This window comes from Phascolarctos cinereus, unplaced genomic scaffold (genome assembly GCF_003287225.1).
Source record: "Phascolarctos cinereus isolate Bilbo 61053 unplaced genomic scaffold, phaCin_HiC Scaffold_1;HRSCAF=81, whole genome shotgun sequence".
Lineage (NCBI taxonomy): Eukaryota > Metazoa > Chordata > Mammalia > Diprotodontia > Phascolarctidae > Phascolarctos > Phascolarctos cinereus.
The window spans coordinates 269,432,501-269,450,139 of NW_027555514.1; the positions used below are offsets into that span (position 1 = coordinate 269,432,501).

A 17,639-nucleotide genomic window follows, 5' to 3' on the forward strand; every position below is an offset into this window, starting at 1 on the left:
CTAAGATGGGCCCTCGGGACTGAAGGCCGTGCCACCAGACCTGGCTGGTTCCACCAAGCTGGGCAAACTTTGATTGGGGGCCCACAGAAGAATATGAAACTGAAAAGGGAAAATGTCAAGTTCCACACCTTGGGCACAGAAAATCAATTACCTGTACATAAGATGGCAGACAATAGTTCACGTGGAAGATGATCTGGGAATCCGAGTGGACTGCAAGGTCAATAGGAATGAGGAGTATTACAGCACAGTCTAAAAAGCTAATGCAATCTTAGACTACACCTCAACAGGAACAGCATTCAGAAGCAGGAAGGTGGCAATATCTCCCCAGCTTAAAGTGCATCTGGAATATCATGCTGAGCTCTTAGTGCTGCAACTCAAGGACAACAACAAGTTGGAGCCCGCTGAGATGTGCCACATCAGAGATCAGGCATAGGAGCTGTGGGCGTTTGGACAAAAGGGACAGCTGGGACATAACAGTTGTATTTGAAGGTCTGCCCTTGCAGAAGGTGGATCAAACTGGCAGGCAGAAGTGGGAGTCGTGGGTAGAAGTGACAGAGAGGTAGGTAGATTCCAGCTCAATTTAAGGAAAAAAACCAACCAAACAAAAGCTCCCGAACCATTTTCTAAGACTGACATGGGGGCTGCCTTCAAAGCTACTGAGTTCTTTGTGATCGGAAGTTTTAAGGCAGAGGCTGGGGGACCATTCCATTGGGATAGTGTGGGGAAAGACAGGGCAGGCTGGCCGCCACGTTGCTTCCAACTGTGACTCTTTGAAAGGAAGATCCAAGGACGACAGACCAAGCTGGAAGTGAGTTCATGACGCCCTTTTCCCAGGAGGCCCTGACAAGCAGAGTTAACCCTGGCCAAGATTGCTTGGGTAGTAATGAGCAGAAACAGCATTTGTAAGCCAGGTCATTCAATAACCTCACTACATCTCTAAGGAGAGAAATCCTATTCTACTCATTATTAATTCTTACACAACTACTTAATGAGGAAACACTGAGGAGACTGAACTATTTTTCCAACGGGATACTATAAGAATCAGTGTCTAAGTCAAAAGGAAAATACATAACGCTCAGTCGCACAGTCAGGTTACTGATCCCTACTGCTTATGAACTGACAAGGGTCAGCTGAAATGAACAGAATTAAGTAAAGCCTCACAGCTTAATGGATAGAAAGCCGGCCCTGGCATCAGGACAGCTGGGGCTCAAGTCCCACCTCCGACACACACACACTGGCTTGGTGACCCTGGGCGAGGCCCTTCATCTCTCATGCACTAAGCGGTTCTCTAAGATTACAGTTTGCAAAATAGCTCCCCGTCTGCTATGGCTGAGTAATGGTCCTATGCTGACAGTATTTCATGCGTGGACAAAAAAAGTATGGCACTGGCACACATACAGGACGCCTTCCTAAAATGATCACCGTTTTCGTTTGGTTTTTGAGACCGGCTTTCCTTGTCTTGCCCAACATGGAAGTATTGTGGCCATTCCTGGTAGGATCTTTGACCTGCTGCCAGTACACACCTTCTCCTTGGGCAGCCTGGTGCCCCTCTGGTGCTCTCTCCCCCTCTCACTCCCATGAGCTCACCATTCTGGGCCCAGATTACCTAATCCGCTTTACCCAGGCTCAAGTGATCCACCAGCCTTAGCCCCCTCAGCAACAAAGACCACAGGGGTGGGCCACTCGTGCCTGGCTTAGAGTCTCAACGAGAAAAGATAAGCACGGCCGTCCTGAAAAATACTGTGGATTACGGGTTGCACTCAGGTTTTATATAGGTCAGATTTGGGAAAATGTGCTGCCAATATAAGGAACAATATAAAGTTTGCACAGTACTGAACTGGAGCTCTCCTCCAGATGAATTTAAAATTCATTTCGAACTGGGAAAACCAAAGTTCCATGACAAGACTGAATTCCAGCAGTGGCCCCTCCTGACCCTGGCCTGACTTTCCATAATGGAGATTGTACTGTAGTTGAGTCTACACCTAGAGCTCAAAAATGCTCTGCTGGAGATACAAATTCCAAGGGTAATGACCAAATTAGTAAGCGCTTGGCTTGAAAGACAACTGAATTATAGCCGGTGAGGGTACATCTCGTACAGCAAGAAGGTGCACCATTCACCAGGTACTGGAGGCCAGCCGTGTTCTGAGCTCTCTGGGCAGCCTCCATCATTTCTGAAGGACACGTGTCCTTAACTGTATCTCCAGTAAGCATAAACCAGAACCACAGGAGAGCTATTATTAGAAGAGCAAAAAGCCTTTGAATTTGCTTTATAATTCCAAAGCTAGACATGCCTACCCAGTGTCTGACATACACATCACCTGGTATTCGACCTCTGGCATCTAAGAGAGCTTGGGGTTAAGGATCTGGACGTGGCACTAGGACACTCACGCTTCAATGCCAGTTCGGCTACTTACCCTTGTGTGACCTCAGACAATCCGAGCTTCCTCACCTATAAAGCAGACGCGGATGTACAGGTGATCTCCAAGCTCCCTCTCCAGCTCTTGGGCCCCTGAGTCGATGCTACTTAGCAAAACCCAGTTGTTCTTTTACTTTTTTTCCCCAGAAAATGAGTTTCAACACCCCCCCTCCCCACCATTCACTTAAAACCACCCATCCCTGACACATCCACCTCTTGAAGATTTCTGGTGATGCTCAGGTGGCCCCAGGTGGCAAGACATGCCTCTGTGACCCTCTCCCATGGAAGATCACAACACCCGGCCAGTTATGCTCATCACAGCCAAAGGGACATATTCCACATAAAGTTTTAATCAAAATCAACTTTATAAATTCATAACGTGTAACACCCACCTAATCGGGCATCAAAGAAACAATTGTGCAAAATTATGTTCTGTGTGAAAACAAAACTCTTCCAACACGCTTGGGATCCAGGAGGGAAGGAAGCATGTACAGAGGATTCTGCCAAATTTAACAAGATACATTCAGTCATTTACTTCGACCAATCAAGTTTCATAGGAATGTACAAGTTGATTTTGAAATCATTTGGCAGCATCTGCTAAGATTTCACTAGTTTGTACAACTTTGTGCTTTTTTATTTATACACTTGTACCATCCTTGTGTTGAAAGTGATCGCTCAGTTACACAGCTCACCCAGGACAAACGGTTTCCTTCACATTTTCATGTGATTTCACAAGGTCGGCCAGGGAAATGATTTTCCAAGGTTTATAAACAGTAATATTATACAATGTATCGATCTGATTGGTTTTTTTTTACATTAACCAGTTCTAGATTTAAATACATTATTTTATGAACAGTGAAAAAGAAAAGCTCCCTCTCCTTATTTTACATCAACACTAAAATATTTGAATTTTTGTAAATAACAGCACTGTTAACAAATAGTACAGGGAAATAAATTCAGCAACCCATGTTAACAGAATACATTTTCAAACTGTTCTCTTTAAAAAATATTTCCTACAATATTAAAACTAGGAGATGATTTTTTTTCATTAAGTATGCAAGTATTTTACAATATGTACTGAATTCCCTGGATCACACCAATGTAAAAGGGAGCTAAGCAACAGCAAACAAAATGAAAACAATTTCAACGTTCATACTTAATCCTTTGTAAAAATGGTTTGGAAACAATCATCCTATTACACCTTCTCTGCACTCTTCATGAAAAAGCCAGAGCCCTCCACAAATTAGAAAAGCCCCTCCTCACAGCTGCATAGCCTCGAATTCCAGGGCAGTCGACCAAGCACGGCTCCCTCCTTCTTTCCCTCCCTCCCTCCCTCCCCAGCTCACTGGCTCTTTCCCTCCCTCCCTCCCTCCCTCCTTCCCTCTCTGTGGCTCATTCCCTCCCTCGCTGGCTTGCTCACTACTCGCTCATTCCTGGGGCTCGGCGGCCTTCTTCTTGAGATGATGGAGTAGGGCATCTTTCTCCATGAGAGCCTCTGCCAGAGCCATTTTAGCTTTAGCCAGTTCCTGCTTGAGACATTCGTTTTCTTCCATGAGCTGAAATAAGGAATTTGGAAAACATGGGCATGCAGTCCTGGGCATAAAGCCTTCACGGAACATTCCCCAAGTTTCGACACGTTGGATAACCACGAACATACACCAGAGTGAACGCCCCAGTGACTTCCTGAATTCTTTAGGTTTCCCATTACCTTTCTGCTGCCAGGATCGAGAGCTCGCTCAGGCACTTCTGGCCACGTCTGGGTCGCTTGAGAGACGGCCTGCCGTTTCCTCTGTCCGTGGTCTCCGATGGTTTCATGCACTGGGTCTTTCAACACACTTCTGGTGTTCAGCATTCCAGAATCTAATTAAGAAAAAATATATACAAATCCTGTAAATGCTGAGTGAATTCCCAGCTGCTGGAGAAGTCTAAGATTCAGCCTGTCTATCAGATTGCTTCCCAGCTGCTCAGTGGAGAGGGCACATTTTAGCCTGGCAGTGCTAGGATGCATCAAATGCCCTTTTACACATGCCTGGTTTCATTTCGCTGTTTCTTTCATCACATTTGTCAGGTAGGAATGGGATTCTGTAAACCCCCACCCCACCCCACCCCACCCCCCCAACACGTGCATGCACGTCACCAGCAAATCTGCTCAGGATTTAATGTTCAAGTGTGGCTGGGGAGGGGCCGGGGGGAAAGATGTAGTTAGGTTTTTTGCTTTGTTTTTTGTACACCTTTATTGCACACCATTTATCACACATCTATGATATGCCAGCACCGTGCTGGGTGCTGGGCACACAAAGACAAAAACAATGCTGTCCCTGACTTCAGGAAGCTTACACTTGATCAAGGAAGATGGCATGTACTCATAAACAATATACAAGCTACACAGAGAGCAGGCGGGAGGCAGATGGGGAGATTGAGCTCTGAGTCCAGATAGAAACTCTTGGGATCTAAAGAGGCAGGGATAAGTGAGAGCATTCCAGGCATGGGGGAGCAACCAGAACAAAGGTGAAGAAAGAAGAGAGAGAGCATCACCTCTGACAAATAAGAAAGCTGATCTGGCTGGATGGAACCAGGCCCAAGGCTCAAAAGGCAGATTAGAACCAAGATGGGAAAGGCTCTCAAAACCAGAGGTTTGTATGAGGTTCCTGGACCACAGACAGATTAGGGGGGTTACTAGGATTTGTTGTTTGGGGGATGCCACAGGTCAGGGGTGTGAACTATATTTTAGGAAATGCATTCTGGTGGCTTTGTAGAAGATGGACTGGAGAAGAGAATAGAGACTTGCAGCCAGGAAACCAACCAGAAGCTACCATGCTAAGTCCAAGCAAAAAGTGATAAGGCCTTGCTGACCATGTGAATGGAAAAAAAGGGACAGACACGGGAGACGCTGTAAAAGCAGAAACAACAGGCGACAGCAACTGACAAGTGACAAGGAGTTAGGGGTAACACTAACATAAGGAACCTAGGAATTGGAAGGATCAGAAAAAAGGAAGTTTAAAAAAGGACAGGTTTTGGGGGAAAGACAATAACTGTTGAATCTGAGAGTCTGTGAGATACCAAGTCCTAAATTTACAAGAGGCAGCTGGTGATGTAGGACAGGCTCAGAGGAAAGCCCAGGGCTGAACACACAGCTCAGAGTCATCTGCAGAAAGATGACAATCAATGTGAGCTAATAAGGCCATCCACTGGAACATACAGCTGAACAGCCATGTGGCCTTGTGATCCCATCAACCCTCCACGCAGGAACTAGCAGAATCTCAACTTGCTGGATGCCCGTCAAGGCTTTCACTTTAAAGTATTAAGAGTTAAGATAATACTTCTAGGTGATCAAAAACCCAGGTGATTCTCAGCACCCACTACCCCCTTTCTTTGCTAATCAACCGCTACCATCACTGCAGAAAGGAAAGATGGCTTGGGGGTTATGTTGTATTTTTCACTGTTTCTTGTGTCGCTGTGACCAAAGGATTCCTCACTGGGTGGTCAGGAGATAATGCTCAGGCTGGCCCTCGATCTGCTGGAACAAACTCCAAGCCTTTAGAGAGGGGCAGAACCTGCCAGGGAGTTTGGGGGCCAGGGCCACCTCCATCTGCTCACCTGCGGTCACAGTGCAGAAAGCATAACAGCTCCTGTAGCCTTTGCACCCTGGCTTCATGCCTTGGCTAGGCCAGCCCTCCTCCCACGGAGGAATTCCTCCTGAGACCTCCATTTAGGGAGGGGGCCGCACTGACTGTCCTTCATTTCCTGACCTGCTGTGCTTCTGACTTCAGGCCTCCAACACCAGACTGCCACCACCGCCATGGCCACTAACACCCTCCCTCCAGCATCCACACACTTTCAAGCTCCCTTCTGTGGGTTTTCTCCTCTCCTTACATTGGAAGCTCCTTGAGGAAGGGCTTGTATTTGTAACCCCAGTGCCAGCACAGTGCCTGGCACGTAGTAAGGGCTTAATACCTGCTAGTCACCTTGCCCTGCCTCCTCCACAACACAATGAGGCACTGCACAAAACAGCCACAAGACGGATTATAACCTGTACCCCTAGAGGGGGCTCCCACCCTCACAGGCCATCAACATATACAGCTGAAGGTTTATTCCGTGTTTGTAGTGAATGTTGGGTTTCTAGTAACGAATTTCAAAAAGTCCAGAGACTCAACAACTCATGAAAATAATCTTGTTTTGAGCACCACTAGCAAGTGCTTGACCCTACCACTCCTGAGAACCGCCCCTCAGTCAGATGCCATCAAGGAACAATTTATCCTTGCAAAAAAATGCGGGTGGCTTTACCCTCTTTTACTTGATGACTTTATTTCCAAGAGTGCATCGCAGAGAGACACTGCACCAGCCTCTGCAAACCAAAGCCTCCACACCTTCATGTCTGTACACACTAAATATGATCCTCTACCAGCGCTGACAGGAGAGGATTTGTGCTTATACAGAATCTTCCTTCCAAAGAACACAATGTACATTCCCATCTATTATCAGATTCACTCTTCCAGCATCCAGGGAAAGCTGGAAGAGACAGGGGTTCCCATCTCCATATTACAAAGACACAAGCTAAAGACTTTGTCCAACACACAGAGTTACAGGGCAGGTGAAATGAAAATCCCTGTTTTGCGGCTCCTACCTTTCTTTTCCTTATCTAGAAGATGGTACCACTCTTTCTTCTAGAATTCCACTGCCTTGGGACCTAAAAATATATGATGTGGCTAAAAAACCATACAACTAAAATATAGTTTGCCATATATAAAGATGTATAAAAGGAGGGCATTCAGCCTTTAAAATGCAAAATCCTTAATAAGATCCTGCTTCCACTTTAAAGGGTAGCTAAGTGGAATAGTGGATAGAATGCAGGGCCTGCAGACAGGAAGACCCGAGTTCAAATCCAGACTCGGACACTTACTAGCTGTGTGACCCTGGGCAAATCACTTGACTGTTGGCCTCAGTTTCCTCATCCATAAAATGAGCAGGAGAAGGAAATGTCAAAGCACTCCAGTATCTCTGCCAAGAAAATCCCAAATGGGGTCATGAAGAGTCAGACACGACTAAAAAACTACGGAACACCAACTCCACTTTAAAAGATAAAAGAAAATGGTGTATATAATACATGTGATAAGTCACGTCGATAAGACAGAATTAGAAAATCATCTTCCCTTAATGTGGGTAGACCTTTATCTAGCTGGAGAGTAAGAGTCAATCACCGTTAAAGGTAAATGAAGTCTGTATTTCCATATGGAAATGCCATATTCGCTATGGGTCTTCATGCAAATCTACACAGTACAGGAGAGATTCATTTTTGCCTTCAGCTACGTTCAGATGCACTTACCAGCTAGTTAAGCAGCCTTTCACCTACTGCACTGTGGAATGTAGATAAGAAATATAGGAGAAAACTACTGAAAAAAACATTCAATCATTATACTTTTCTACATAAATCTCTCTTGGCTACTTTCCAATCTTTAACTCTGCATACCCAGCTACCTTATGACAACGTACAGAGCCACCTCTGCCTCTTGGAAATATGCTAATAAGTCTTTGTGTTGTTTGTTTTTAAAGACAGTTTGCTTTTCTTTCATTTCTAAAATCCTATCACTATGATTAGTCTTTTAATCAATGAGATCCCAATATTTATGGAACATCTACTTTCTACAAGTCACCAGAAGAAACAGAGTGGTGCAAGAGACAGGTCCCTGCCTATAGTCAAGGATCTTGCCGAGAAACACGGAGAGACTACACAGAAATAAATGCAACATCAATTAGCAATACAAAAATATATAAAGGACATGGAAGTTTTGAGGAGGAAAGGCTCCTTATGGATTAGAATGGCCTAGGAAAGCTTCACGGAGGAAGACTTGAGCTTGGTCCCAAAGGGTACGCTGATAGAAAAGCACGAGATGTTGGGAGAAGAGACGAGCAAACAGATGAGTGTAGAGGAAATGAACATGTAACAGGAGCGAACAGCTGACAGAGGGAATCATGGGAAAGTCAGAACGAATGCCTCCCACACTTGTTATTTGTAGGTAACAGATGTCATGGGTAGATAACCTAGACCTCTAGAGACCTGTCTACATTTGTATGTACAGAGATCAAAGGACAGACTGACAGACACAGAGACATGAATGTGGCTGCCACTGTTAAGTCCTTTTAGCAACCACATATTAAGCTGCTACTGCCCCAGCCACAGAGACAAAATGAGAAGGGTTCTGTTGTCAAAGAGCTTCTACTGAGGCCAACCACCTTCACACAGGGAAATAATGAGAAAGCAGTTTCAGGGCAGGAGGAACACCAACAACCTGGGGTGGGAGAGTAAGTAAAGGCCTCGAGGAGGAGATGGCTCTTGCTGCTGAATGATCTGGACCTTCTGACGGGCAGGGGTGAGAAGAAAGAGCATGCCAGGCCAGGGGGACAGAGAGCCTGTGAGAAAGCACTGATGTGGGAGGAGGAATGTCCCACTCAGGGAAGTTCAAGGAGGCCGGTCTGGTTGAAAGGTAGGCCATTTACAGTCAGCCTGGAAAGAGAGGCTGGAGACAGAATAAGTGGTACTTGAAATGCCCCAGAAGAGTCTAGATTTTGTTGTAGAGGTAAGTGGGAGCCACCAAAGCTTACAGGGCAGTGGAAGTCCACGGTCAGACTGATGCTTTACGAAATTAATTTGGCAACTTTGTAGATGGATGGAGAGGCTGGAGGAGAGGGTCTAGAGGCTCTTGTAGTAAACAGTCCATGTAAACAGATGACTGGGGCCTGAATGAGGGCTGAAGCCATGTTAATGGAGAGAAGAGAACAAATAGCAAGTGACAGGATGCAGTCGCATGCAGGAGCAAAGGGTCCAAGATATGAATCTAGATGAGAACAGAAAAGTCGCTGCCCTTGGAAAGAAACAGGAGAATGTGAAGGAGGATGGATTTAGGGTAAAGATAATAATGAGTTCTGGTTTTGGACATGTTGTATCTGAGATGCATAAGGGACATTCAGAACTGGAGTTCAGAAGAGAGACGAAGGATGGGTATGTAAATTTGGGAATCTGTACAGAGGTAATCAGTAACCTAAGGTGAGTTGATGTAATAACTGAGAGAAAGGTTAAAAGCAAAAGAAGGCCCACGTCAGGCCTTGAGCACAAAGAGAAAGGACATGAATGGTGATTCAGCAAACAAACCTGAGAAAGAAAAGTGAGATAGCAGAAGGAGAACCAGGGAAGCGGAATGTCACAGAAAGTCAGGGAGGACAGATCATTGGAAAGGCTCAGGGATCAGCAGAGTCAAATGCTGCACAGAGGTCAAGACAGATAAGCCCCTTGGAGACAAGGTCCACTTGATTTAGCAATTAAGAGATCACTGGTAATCTTGAAAAAAGAAATTTCCATTGAGTGGGTGGGATTAGAAAGCAGAGATGTTTTGTTATACTGGCCCCTAACCAACACAGCATCTGCTACCTCCTAATGTAGCATAAGCACACACACACACACACACATGCACACATGTGTGTGCATGTGCACACACCCAGACGCACACAGCAGTGTTTGGTAAGACTTTCCCTTTCCACAGTTCCCCACTCACCTGTATTTTCCCACCTACCTCTGATATGAAAAGAGCCATCATCCTGCCTCTCGACCACCAGGTGATCAATATGGAGCGCCACGGGAGCTGGGCTGGGGGCTACCGCATCACTGTGGGGGCTGTCGTCCTAAGTACAGGAAAAGGAAAAGTTACCCTGCTGCTTCTACTAGCTCAGTAAAATAAGGCTCCTGTAATAAACATTTCCATCAAATGAGGAACGAGATGTAACTGCTTACATTTTGTTTCCCAAGAAGTTAAAAATTTTATTCACCCCAGTACTTCATAAGAAAGAACCAGGAAAAACCAAAGTCAGAGTCAGAAAAATAGACATTTCTCCAAGGATTACGGTAGCTCTGGGGAACATTCTGGACCAGGGATTTCCCTGACATAGGGCCCTGTGGTGAGGAAACAGCCTCTGCCAAGGCGAAGCCGCCTCCAAGCGCTCAGCAATTCAGTCTTCGGAGCAGCCCAAGGCTCCTCGAGGTTGAGGGACCTGCCGGGGGTCCGACAGCCTGTACAGGGCAGAGGCAGGAAGACTGGCACCCAGGTACTCCTGACTTTAGACTACAACATCAAAAAGAGAAAAATGATCTTTTCAACATACTTTCAAATTTATCTTTGTATTGGAAACTTTTATCTTCATCGGCATAACTGTTCCGACAGTCTCATCTTCCAGAAAATGTTGAATATTCACCAGAGAAGAGATTAAAAACTCAGTGCTGAAATTTTCTATGTGACACTGCAGAAATCCATTTTTCGCAGCTAACAAGGAGTGTATGACAGCACTAGGACCACTTTCAAACCTCAGAGTAATCTCAGGCGTGGCCTTGGCAGGTGTAGCCGCAGCTTTATGCTCTGAACCTAAAGACAGGAAGTACAGGGGAAGGTTACATATCTTTCCAGCATCCAAAAAAAATCTTCAACTCTCTGCCACGAAAGAATCATTGCTCTAATCAGTTATAGGTACAAGGAAATTTTATTTTCCATTTCCCTTCCTCCCTTGCTCCCTCCCTCGACTCCCCTGCCCTCCAATAATCTAAGGGCTATTGTTTGGTACAATTTATATAAATGTACAGACACAATGATATTGCTCATACACACACAGTCCTTTATATCTAACCCTTCATAGGCAACTCTCTGTCATGGGCTCTACCCCTTCCTGACCCGATGATTTCATTGAATTATTTCTACTTTAAAGACAGTAGAATGTATTAATAATGCAATGTAATAAAAGATGAATTCAACTAAGCTACCCCCCCAAAATATCCCACAAACCATTGCTAATGTTTAGGGTATGTGAATGTGTTTGTCTTTGGGATGCACAGTGGATGGCCATAATAAAGTCTACCATAGGCTGCAGGCAAGTCAAAGTCAGTTCACAAATGAGCTTCCAAAGAGTCCTCAAGAAGCCTCCTAGACCCTTTGGACTACCCCATTTGGCCTAATAGTGAGGGGAAGGCAACCGCCTCAGGTAACGCTGGTGTTGGGGACCAAGGCACTGTATTGACAGAGACTCCCTAATACTGTCTACACTACTGGAGCATGATGGGAAACCTAAGCTAATGAAGGCTTTGTTCTATTTTCTCTCAGCAAGAGGAAAGACATGTAAGCAGAGACTGGAATGTTGGAAATTCTGCACAATTCCCAGGAAAGGCGCTGAAGAAGAATAGGAGAAATTAAGGTGCTTCCATTTACACCCCGAAATTTGGTAGTCAAACTCATGGCAGAGCAGAGAAGAATAAAAACAAACCAGGCAATTTAGGAAGCAGCTGAGACTTTGAGAAGCAATTGAGACGCTGGTACTACTCAAATTTCTAAGACAGTAAATAAATAACATTGAAAGAAAAGAAATTTTAGAGTTTTGGGTTTTTTCTTTTGTTGTTCTTAAGCCCTTAAGACTTTGAGAGAAGGGAAGGAAGGGATCTTTTTAAAAACAGAATGTAAAAAAAAAAAAAAACAAAAGAAAAACCAAACAATGCGAAAAGGCTAGAGAGTAAATACATGATATTTCCTGAATCAAGGATATAGGAAAACGTTAAGTTACCTATCTCTAACAACATTAGATTGATTCATATCAAACATAATATTTCACCATAATTTAATTCAGCTTGCTAGTATCAAAGGAAGCATAGGCTTTGAAGTTCAAAGCCAGAAATACTTTTAGCAACCAAAAAAATATTCACTTTTAGACAGAGAAAAAACATTTCCATTATTCAAAGTTGTTTTTTTTTTGTCCCCTTTAAGTTAGGTATAATGGAGCCTGGCTACAATTCATCCATAGATATTTATACTGATTATCTCTTACATGCCTACACCATCAATGTAACTGCATTATATATAAAGGGCTTCTGCTTATTCTGGCGACTGAATTCCCTCAGCTGGGGCCACAGTGACTCTCATTCACATTTCACCAGACTTTGTAATGTTGCTGCTCTGGCAGACTGAGGCACATTGGTGCTTCAAACCCTCTAGTTGCCAATAAGGCCTATCCAGTTTTTTGGAGACTGGCAAACTATTTCACTGCAAATTATATTTTTACACTCTAAGAATTACCTGAGAATATTGACTTATTGCTCACTGGAGTAACTCGGTAATCATTCATCACATAATTCATGCACAAGGCATCCAGGAATACTTCTTTCTTTAAATAATTTATAGCAAAAGAGCAAGTTTTGATGGACCTGGGTGGGGAAGAAGATGTAACCTACAGGCTCAGGAAATCTGGTGACCTGTAAATAACACATCTGGATATGACTGCAATATGGCCTCCAGTAGGAGAGAGAAGGTTTCGGATCTCTACGTCCCCTTCTCTTTTGGTTTTACCACTGCAACACATTTCTAAACTCTCACTTAACTTGGCTCTCAGGGATTTCCCTGTTTCAATGGATCCCTCCAGTTTGGGCTTGGCTTCCCTAGTTCCATGAGGTTTTGAGCAAAAGCACTGCCTAGGCAAAAGAAAAGCTGGCAGCAGCCTCAATGCTCTCCATCTCTTAGATGCAGACAAATGACACATTTACCTGAACTTCCCAGGATGAGTGGTGAGAACATATTTATTTGATATCATGCAAGGCTGAATTTAGTTCAACATGTAATATACCAGACATAGCATTCTGTGTATATAGCAAAGAAAAAAGACTGCAACTCAGTGCATTTTTAAAAGATAATGGAAGATAATGAACATTGTCATTTTCAATCTCTAGACTTCCAACCTAATAAGCACTTTCTCCAAGTGAGCCAAACAAAGTACTATATGAGATCTAAGCTTATATTAGTTCTGGAAATGGCATATTATAATCTGGTTTCATATTCACAGGATTCGTTTCCTTTCTTGCTTCAATCTAAGCTGAGTCAGCTGCTCCAAGATGAGCATGTTCAGCATAAAACAGAAGCACCATGATGGCAGGGAACATGCATTTTTCCATCCCACCTCCCCCAATAGCCCATACACTCGGCACTTGGATTAAGGGGGCAGCAAACACAGGATTGCATTATAGGACATTGAGAATTCAAATCTCGGCATTAAGCATGATGTTTTCCCCCTTTTAACTGAGGGAGAACTGTTCTCCTCTCCCAGAAGTGATCCACCAAACCAAAGGATGTGATGTCTAAATAGAAAAAAAAAGACTGAAGCTCTGAACACACGCGATATGACAGTACATATGACAGGAAATGAATCAACGACAATCAAGTTATGTTTCTTTACTTATTCTGCAAAAATTCTCCAACTCAGTCTACAGCCTTTACAGAAGTAGCAATCAATCTAAACTGATTGACTGTAAACATGTTTTGGTCTTACTAGAAATGAAAGCCAATATTCTATTAGTACTTCTACTATGGGACTAATAGGAAAGTTTTTTTTTTAAATCTAATTATGTCAAAGAAAGACACTCTACTGAGCCATAACGTATAAGCCAAGCAATACAATTTCTCTCAAGCTATCTATCATCTGGGAAAAGAAGTGAAAATCACACATCCTCTTACCTACTGGACGATTGCAAAGATATTGCCGAATGCTGACGTTGCCCAGCTGGCTGGGAGACACCTGGTTCACCTGAAGGCAGATTTCAGTATCTTCTCCTCGGATGTCAATTTCCCCATTAACACCAGTGATTTTAAACACCACAACTGACATCTGTTAACAAATACAATTAAAATCAGGACAAAGGACAAAACTTAAAATAAATTGGTCTGGAAGACCTGAATAACTTTTCAATATAAATGGGAACATGTGGAAAAAAATGGCATTTCATTCATTTAAAATGCATAATATGAAGCATATTGTGGTATTGTAATATTTTAGTTCTTAATTCTCAGAAAAAACAGGGTAATTCAGGGATCACAAGCATCAGGGGTTTTTGCTTTTAACTTTTTTAGAGATATACTTCCTTGCTTCATGAGGGACTCCATCCGACTGAGACCTGATTTGTGACATTCTTCAAATCTGCCAAGAGAACTTTGTCCTTAGTCAAGAGAGCTCCAAAATTGGACCAATCTCTTCTTTTTTCCACAAACCACTATCAACTCATTTACAAACATGGTAAACCTCTCACACAGAGACCCTCTACCTCTACCCTTTTTTCTTTTTCTTCTTGGAGGCAATCAGGGTTAAGTGACTTGCCCAGGTCACACAGCTAGTAAGTCGATTTGAATTCAGGTCCTCCTGACTCCAAGGCCCAGTTGCTCTTTCCGCTATGCCACCTAGCTGCCCCACCTCTACCCTTTCTCAAATTTTATTTGGACTCAGCTAAAGGAAATGTAAGAAACTAAAAGCAAGGTAGCAAAGAAGAAAGGAAAATAAAAAGTAAGATAAGAAGAAGAAATGGTTGGAATTGCACCACCCAAGGATGAACCACATGGTAAATGGGCAGGAAGTTCATTCCAAGAACAGCGAGCACCAATGCCTGGGAGTCTGAAGACTAAACCACCCTGCCGCACCACATTCCTCACTGATCACATGGCTGGAGGAGTGTGCTGGGCCCCAGGAAGGAGCTTCGAGTTTTTGGAATGAAGGTCCTAAGATGAACTGTTAGTGCATTTGCTTTCACAGAATCTCCTCAAACCATTACCATTTCTTCGTGGTTTTCTTGAGCGCTCTCTGAATTTGTACTGACAGCATCTGGAGAGGACTCCACACAGTTCTGAATCTTTGCACCAACACCGGTATTTTCTAACGGACTCTGGTAACTCATGTGTGAGATCTCTTCAATACCTAACATAAAAGAATTGAACAAATATTTTATGAAGTCCCCTTTTGTATATGTAACAACACATCTATCTAACAATAGCTATATTAAAAAGAAAAAATCATTCATGTACTCAATCAAAGCCTGATAAGTGAATGTAGAATGATTCCAGAGTTTCTTCTATTAATATTTGCTCAGAATATGCCACAAAAAGATGCTGAGCCCCCAAACTCCTGAGGACAGAAAAACATATCCACTTCTGACCAGTCTGTGCTCTGACTCTCAAAATGCCCAATTCCAGTAACCACTTTCACCTTTACACTCTTCTAACTTCTCCTATCCAAAAGAGCAAGAAACCTCTTTCTCAAGGAGGGCACTTCTCATTTCATTGTCTTTTTCAGGATTCTTACAGCCTTCCACCTCAAATCAAAGCTAATGATTCTCCACCAACTGCTCCCCTACCTGACTGCCCTAATTACCTAGGATCCCCAGTCTCTGCCCCCTGCCTCAACCAGAGCACCAGACCACCTTTAGTAGATACAACATGGCCCAGCTACATCACCAAGAGCCCTTTGGTTCACCTTCTCACTAAAGTCATTTTAAGGAGACTGGCAAACTACTGCAAATTATATTTTTACACTCTAGGAATCACCTGAGAATACAGACTTATTGCTCACTGGAGTAACTCGGTAAGCATTCACCACATAACTCATGTACAAGGCATCCAGGAATACTTCTTTCTTTAAATAATTTGTAGCAAAAGAGCAAGTTTTGATTGGGAAGAAGATGTAACCTACAGGCTCAGGAAATCTGGTGACCTGTAAATAACACATGTGGATATGACCACAACATGGGCTGCGGTAGGAGAAAGAAGGTTTTGGATCCCTACATCCCCTTCTCTTGGTTTTACCACTGCAACACATTTCTAAATTCACTTAACTTGGCCAAGTGGTGTTAACCCTTTTATTTCTGAAGCTTCCCTCTGGGGACCCTACTCTCTTCACTAAGGAGTGCCTCCATTGGCCCACTATTTTGTTAAGGCTCCGGCCTCACTACCCACTGGGCCATCTTCTCACCAGCTGCCTTGCCACCAGGGACAAATCCTTATTCTTTCCTCTCAAAAACAAACTCTCTGTCTGTCTTTCTCTCTCTCTCCAGTTCTGGAAACACAATCAAATCAACTCTCCCATTGTTCCTAGAAGGAATGTATCAGTCTACTCCCTGGTGGCCCTCCTCTCCATCCCCACAACATCCCTGACCAAAGTACCCCTTCTGAGGCATCAATTCGCTATCTGTGCCGTCTCTCTCTATTAAACCATAAGCTCTTTAAGGGCAGAGACTGTCTTTACTTTTGTATTTATATCCCCACAGTGCTTGGACCTAAGACCTTAATAAGTGCTTTTTTCATTCATTCATTCCATCACAGTTTGAGCCATCATGTGCTACTAACATACCAAATGTCATCATTATAGAACTACTCTCTCATTTTCACAGTAACCCAGAGAAGTAAAATAGAAGTACTGCTTCCAAATCATGGATGGAAAAATTGAGGCACAGGGGGGTCGAACCCCAAAATCAGACAGCCATTCCTCTACATCTGCCTCATTATATTCACCATCAGATTTTTTAAAAGTCATTATATGTTAACATAGTATTTTCTACAATGAAAATGAGGTAATGAAACTCTATCTTTAGAATGCCATTCTAAGGAACATGAAATTGTATCAAAGATGTTTATTTTGATTTCAGTAACAAACATGATCACATTTCCTCAATGGTGTGTAAATGAATTTTGTAAATCTCCCTTTTACCACGTCTAATCGTCTCTCTCCTTTGTGCTACATTATACAGCATGAACTCTGTGCAACTGCTTTAGATGTTCACAGCTCTCTCTCCCTCTCCCTTGGAAGAATAATCACAAAATGTAATCTAGGCTGGAAAAGGAATGGATGAATGGCTCCCAAGCGCTTGAAAAGAATTCACTTACCAAAAACAGGGCTCACTCCAATGCTTAAGACAGGGGCTCTTACCTTTTTCCAAAAATATATGGCTATCATTCTCTAAAAGTTGTTCTTCCAGCATCATGCTGTCAATTGAAATGGCGTCCAGTGAGACTTGGGAGGGACTTCTCCTCATGTTCTTATAAGAAACAGAGAACGCTGGTGGAGGGGGCGGGCAGCGTTCCTTAGGCTTTCCACTTTTTAAGCATGTAAAAATATTAGGGAATTGGTATGAGAAAGGCAATTCCATGACAACACTATTTTCTTCCAACTAAACAAAATAAAAACATATATATTACCCTAAGATATTACAGATAGGCTATTTTTGTTTTGTTTTGTTTGTTTTTTGGCTAGGCAATGGGGTTAAGTGACTTGCCCAGGGTCACACAGCTAGTAAGTGTTATATGTCTGAGTCCAGATTTGAACTCAGGCCCTCCTGAATCCAGGGCCGGTGCTCTATCCACTGCACCACCTAGCTGTTCCCAGATAAGCT

General features: G+C 43.4%; 1 protein-coding gene across 2 annotated transcripts in view; it reads right to left on the minus strand.

The window, feature by feature from the left end:
- Positions 1-3,792: 3,792 nt before the first annotated feature.
- Positions 3,793-17,639, minus strand: part of BLTP3B (bridge-like lipid transfer protein family member 3B) — a 76,732-nt gene continuing 62,885 nt past the window's right edge. For both annotated transcript variants that reach the window (XM_020978981.2, XM_020978982.1), the window contains 7 exons: positions 17,177-17,343; positions 15,030-15,172; positions 13,945-14,095; positions 10,568-10,824; positions 9,982-10,090; positions 4,125-4,276; positions 3,793-3,972 (listed from right to left, as the gene is read on the minus strand). In XM_020978981.2, the coding sequence (XP_020834640.1) occupies positions 3,844-3,972; positions 4,125-4,276; positions 9,982-10,090; positions 10,568-10,824; positions 13,945-14,095; positions 15,030-15,172; positions 17,177-17,343 (1,108 nt within the window). In that variant the 3' untranslated portion in view covers positions 3,793-3,843. The remainder of the gene's footprint in view (positions 3,973-4,124; positions 4,277-9,981; positions 10,091-10,567; positions 10,825-13,944; positions 14,096-15,029; positions 15,173-17,176; positions 17,344-17,639) is intronic.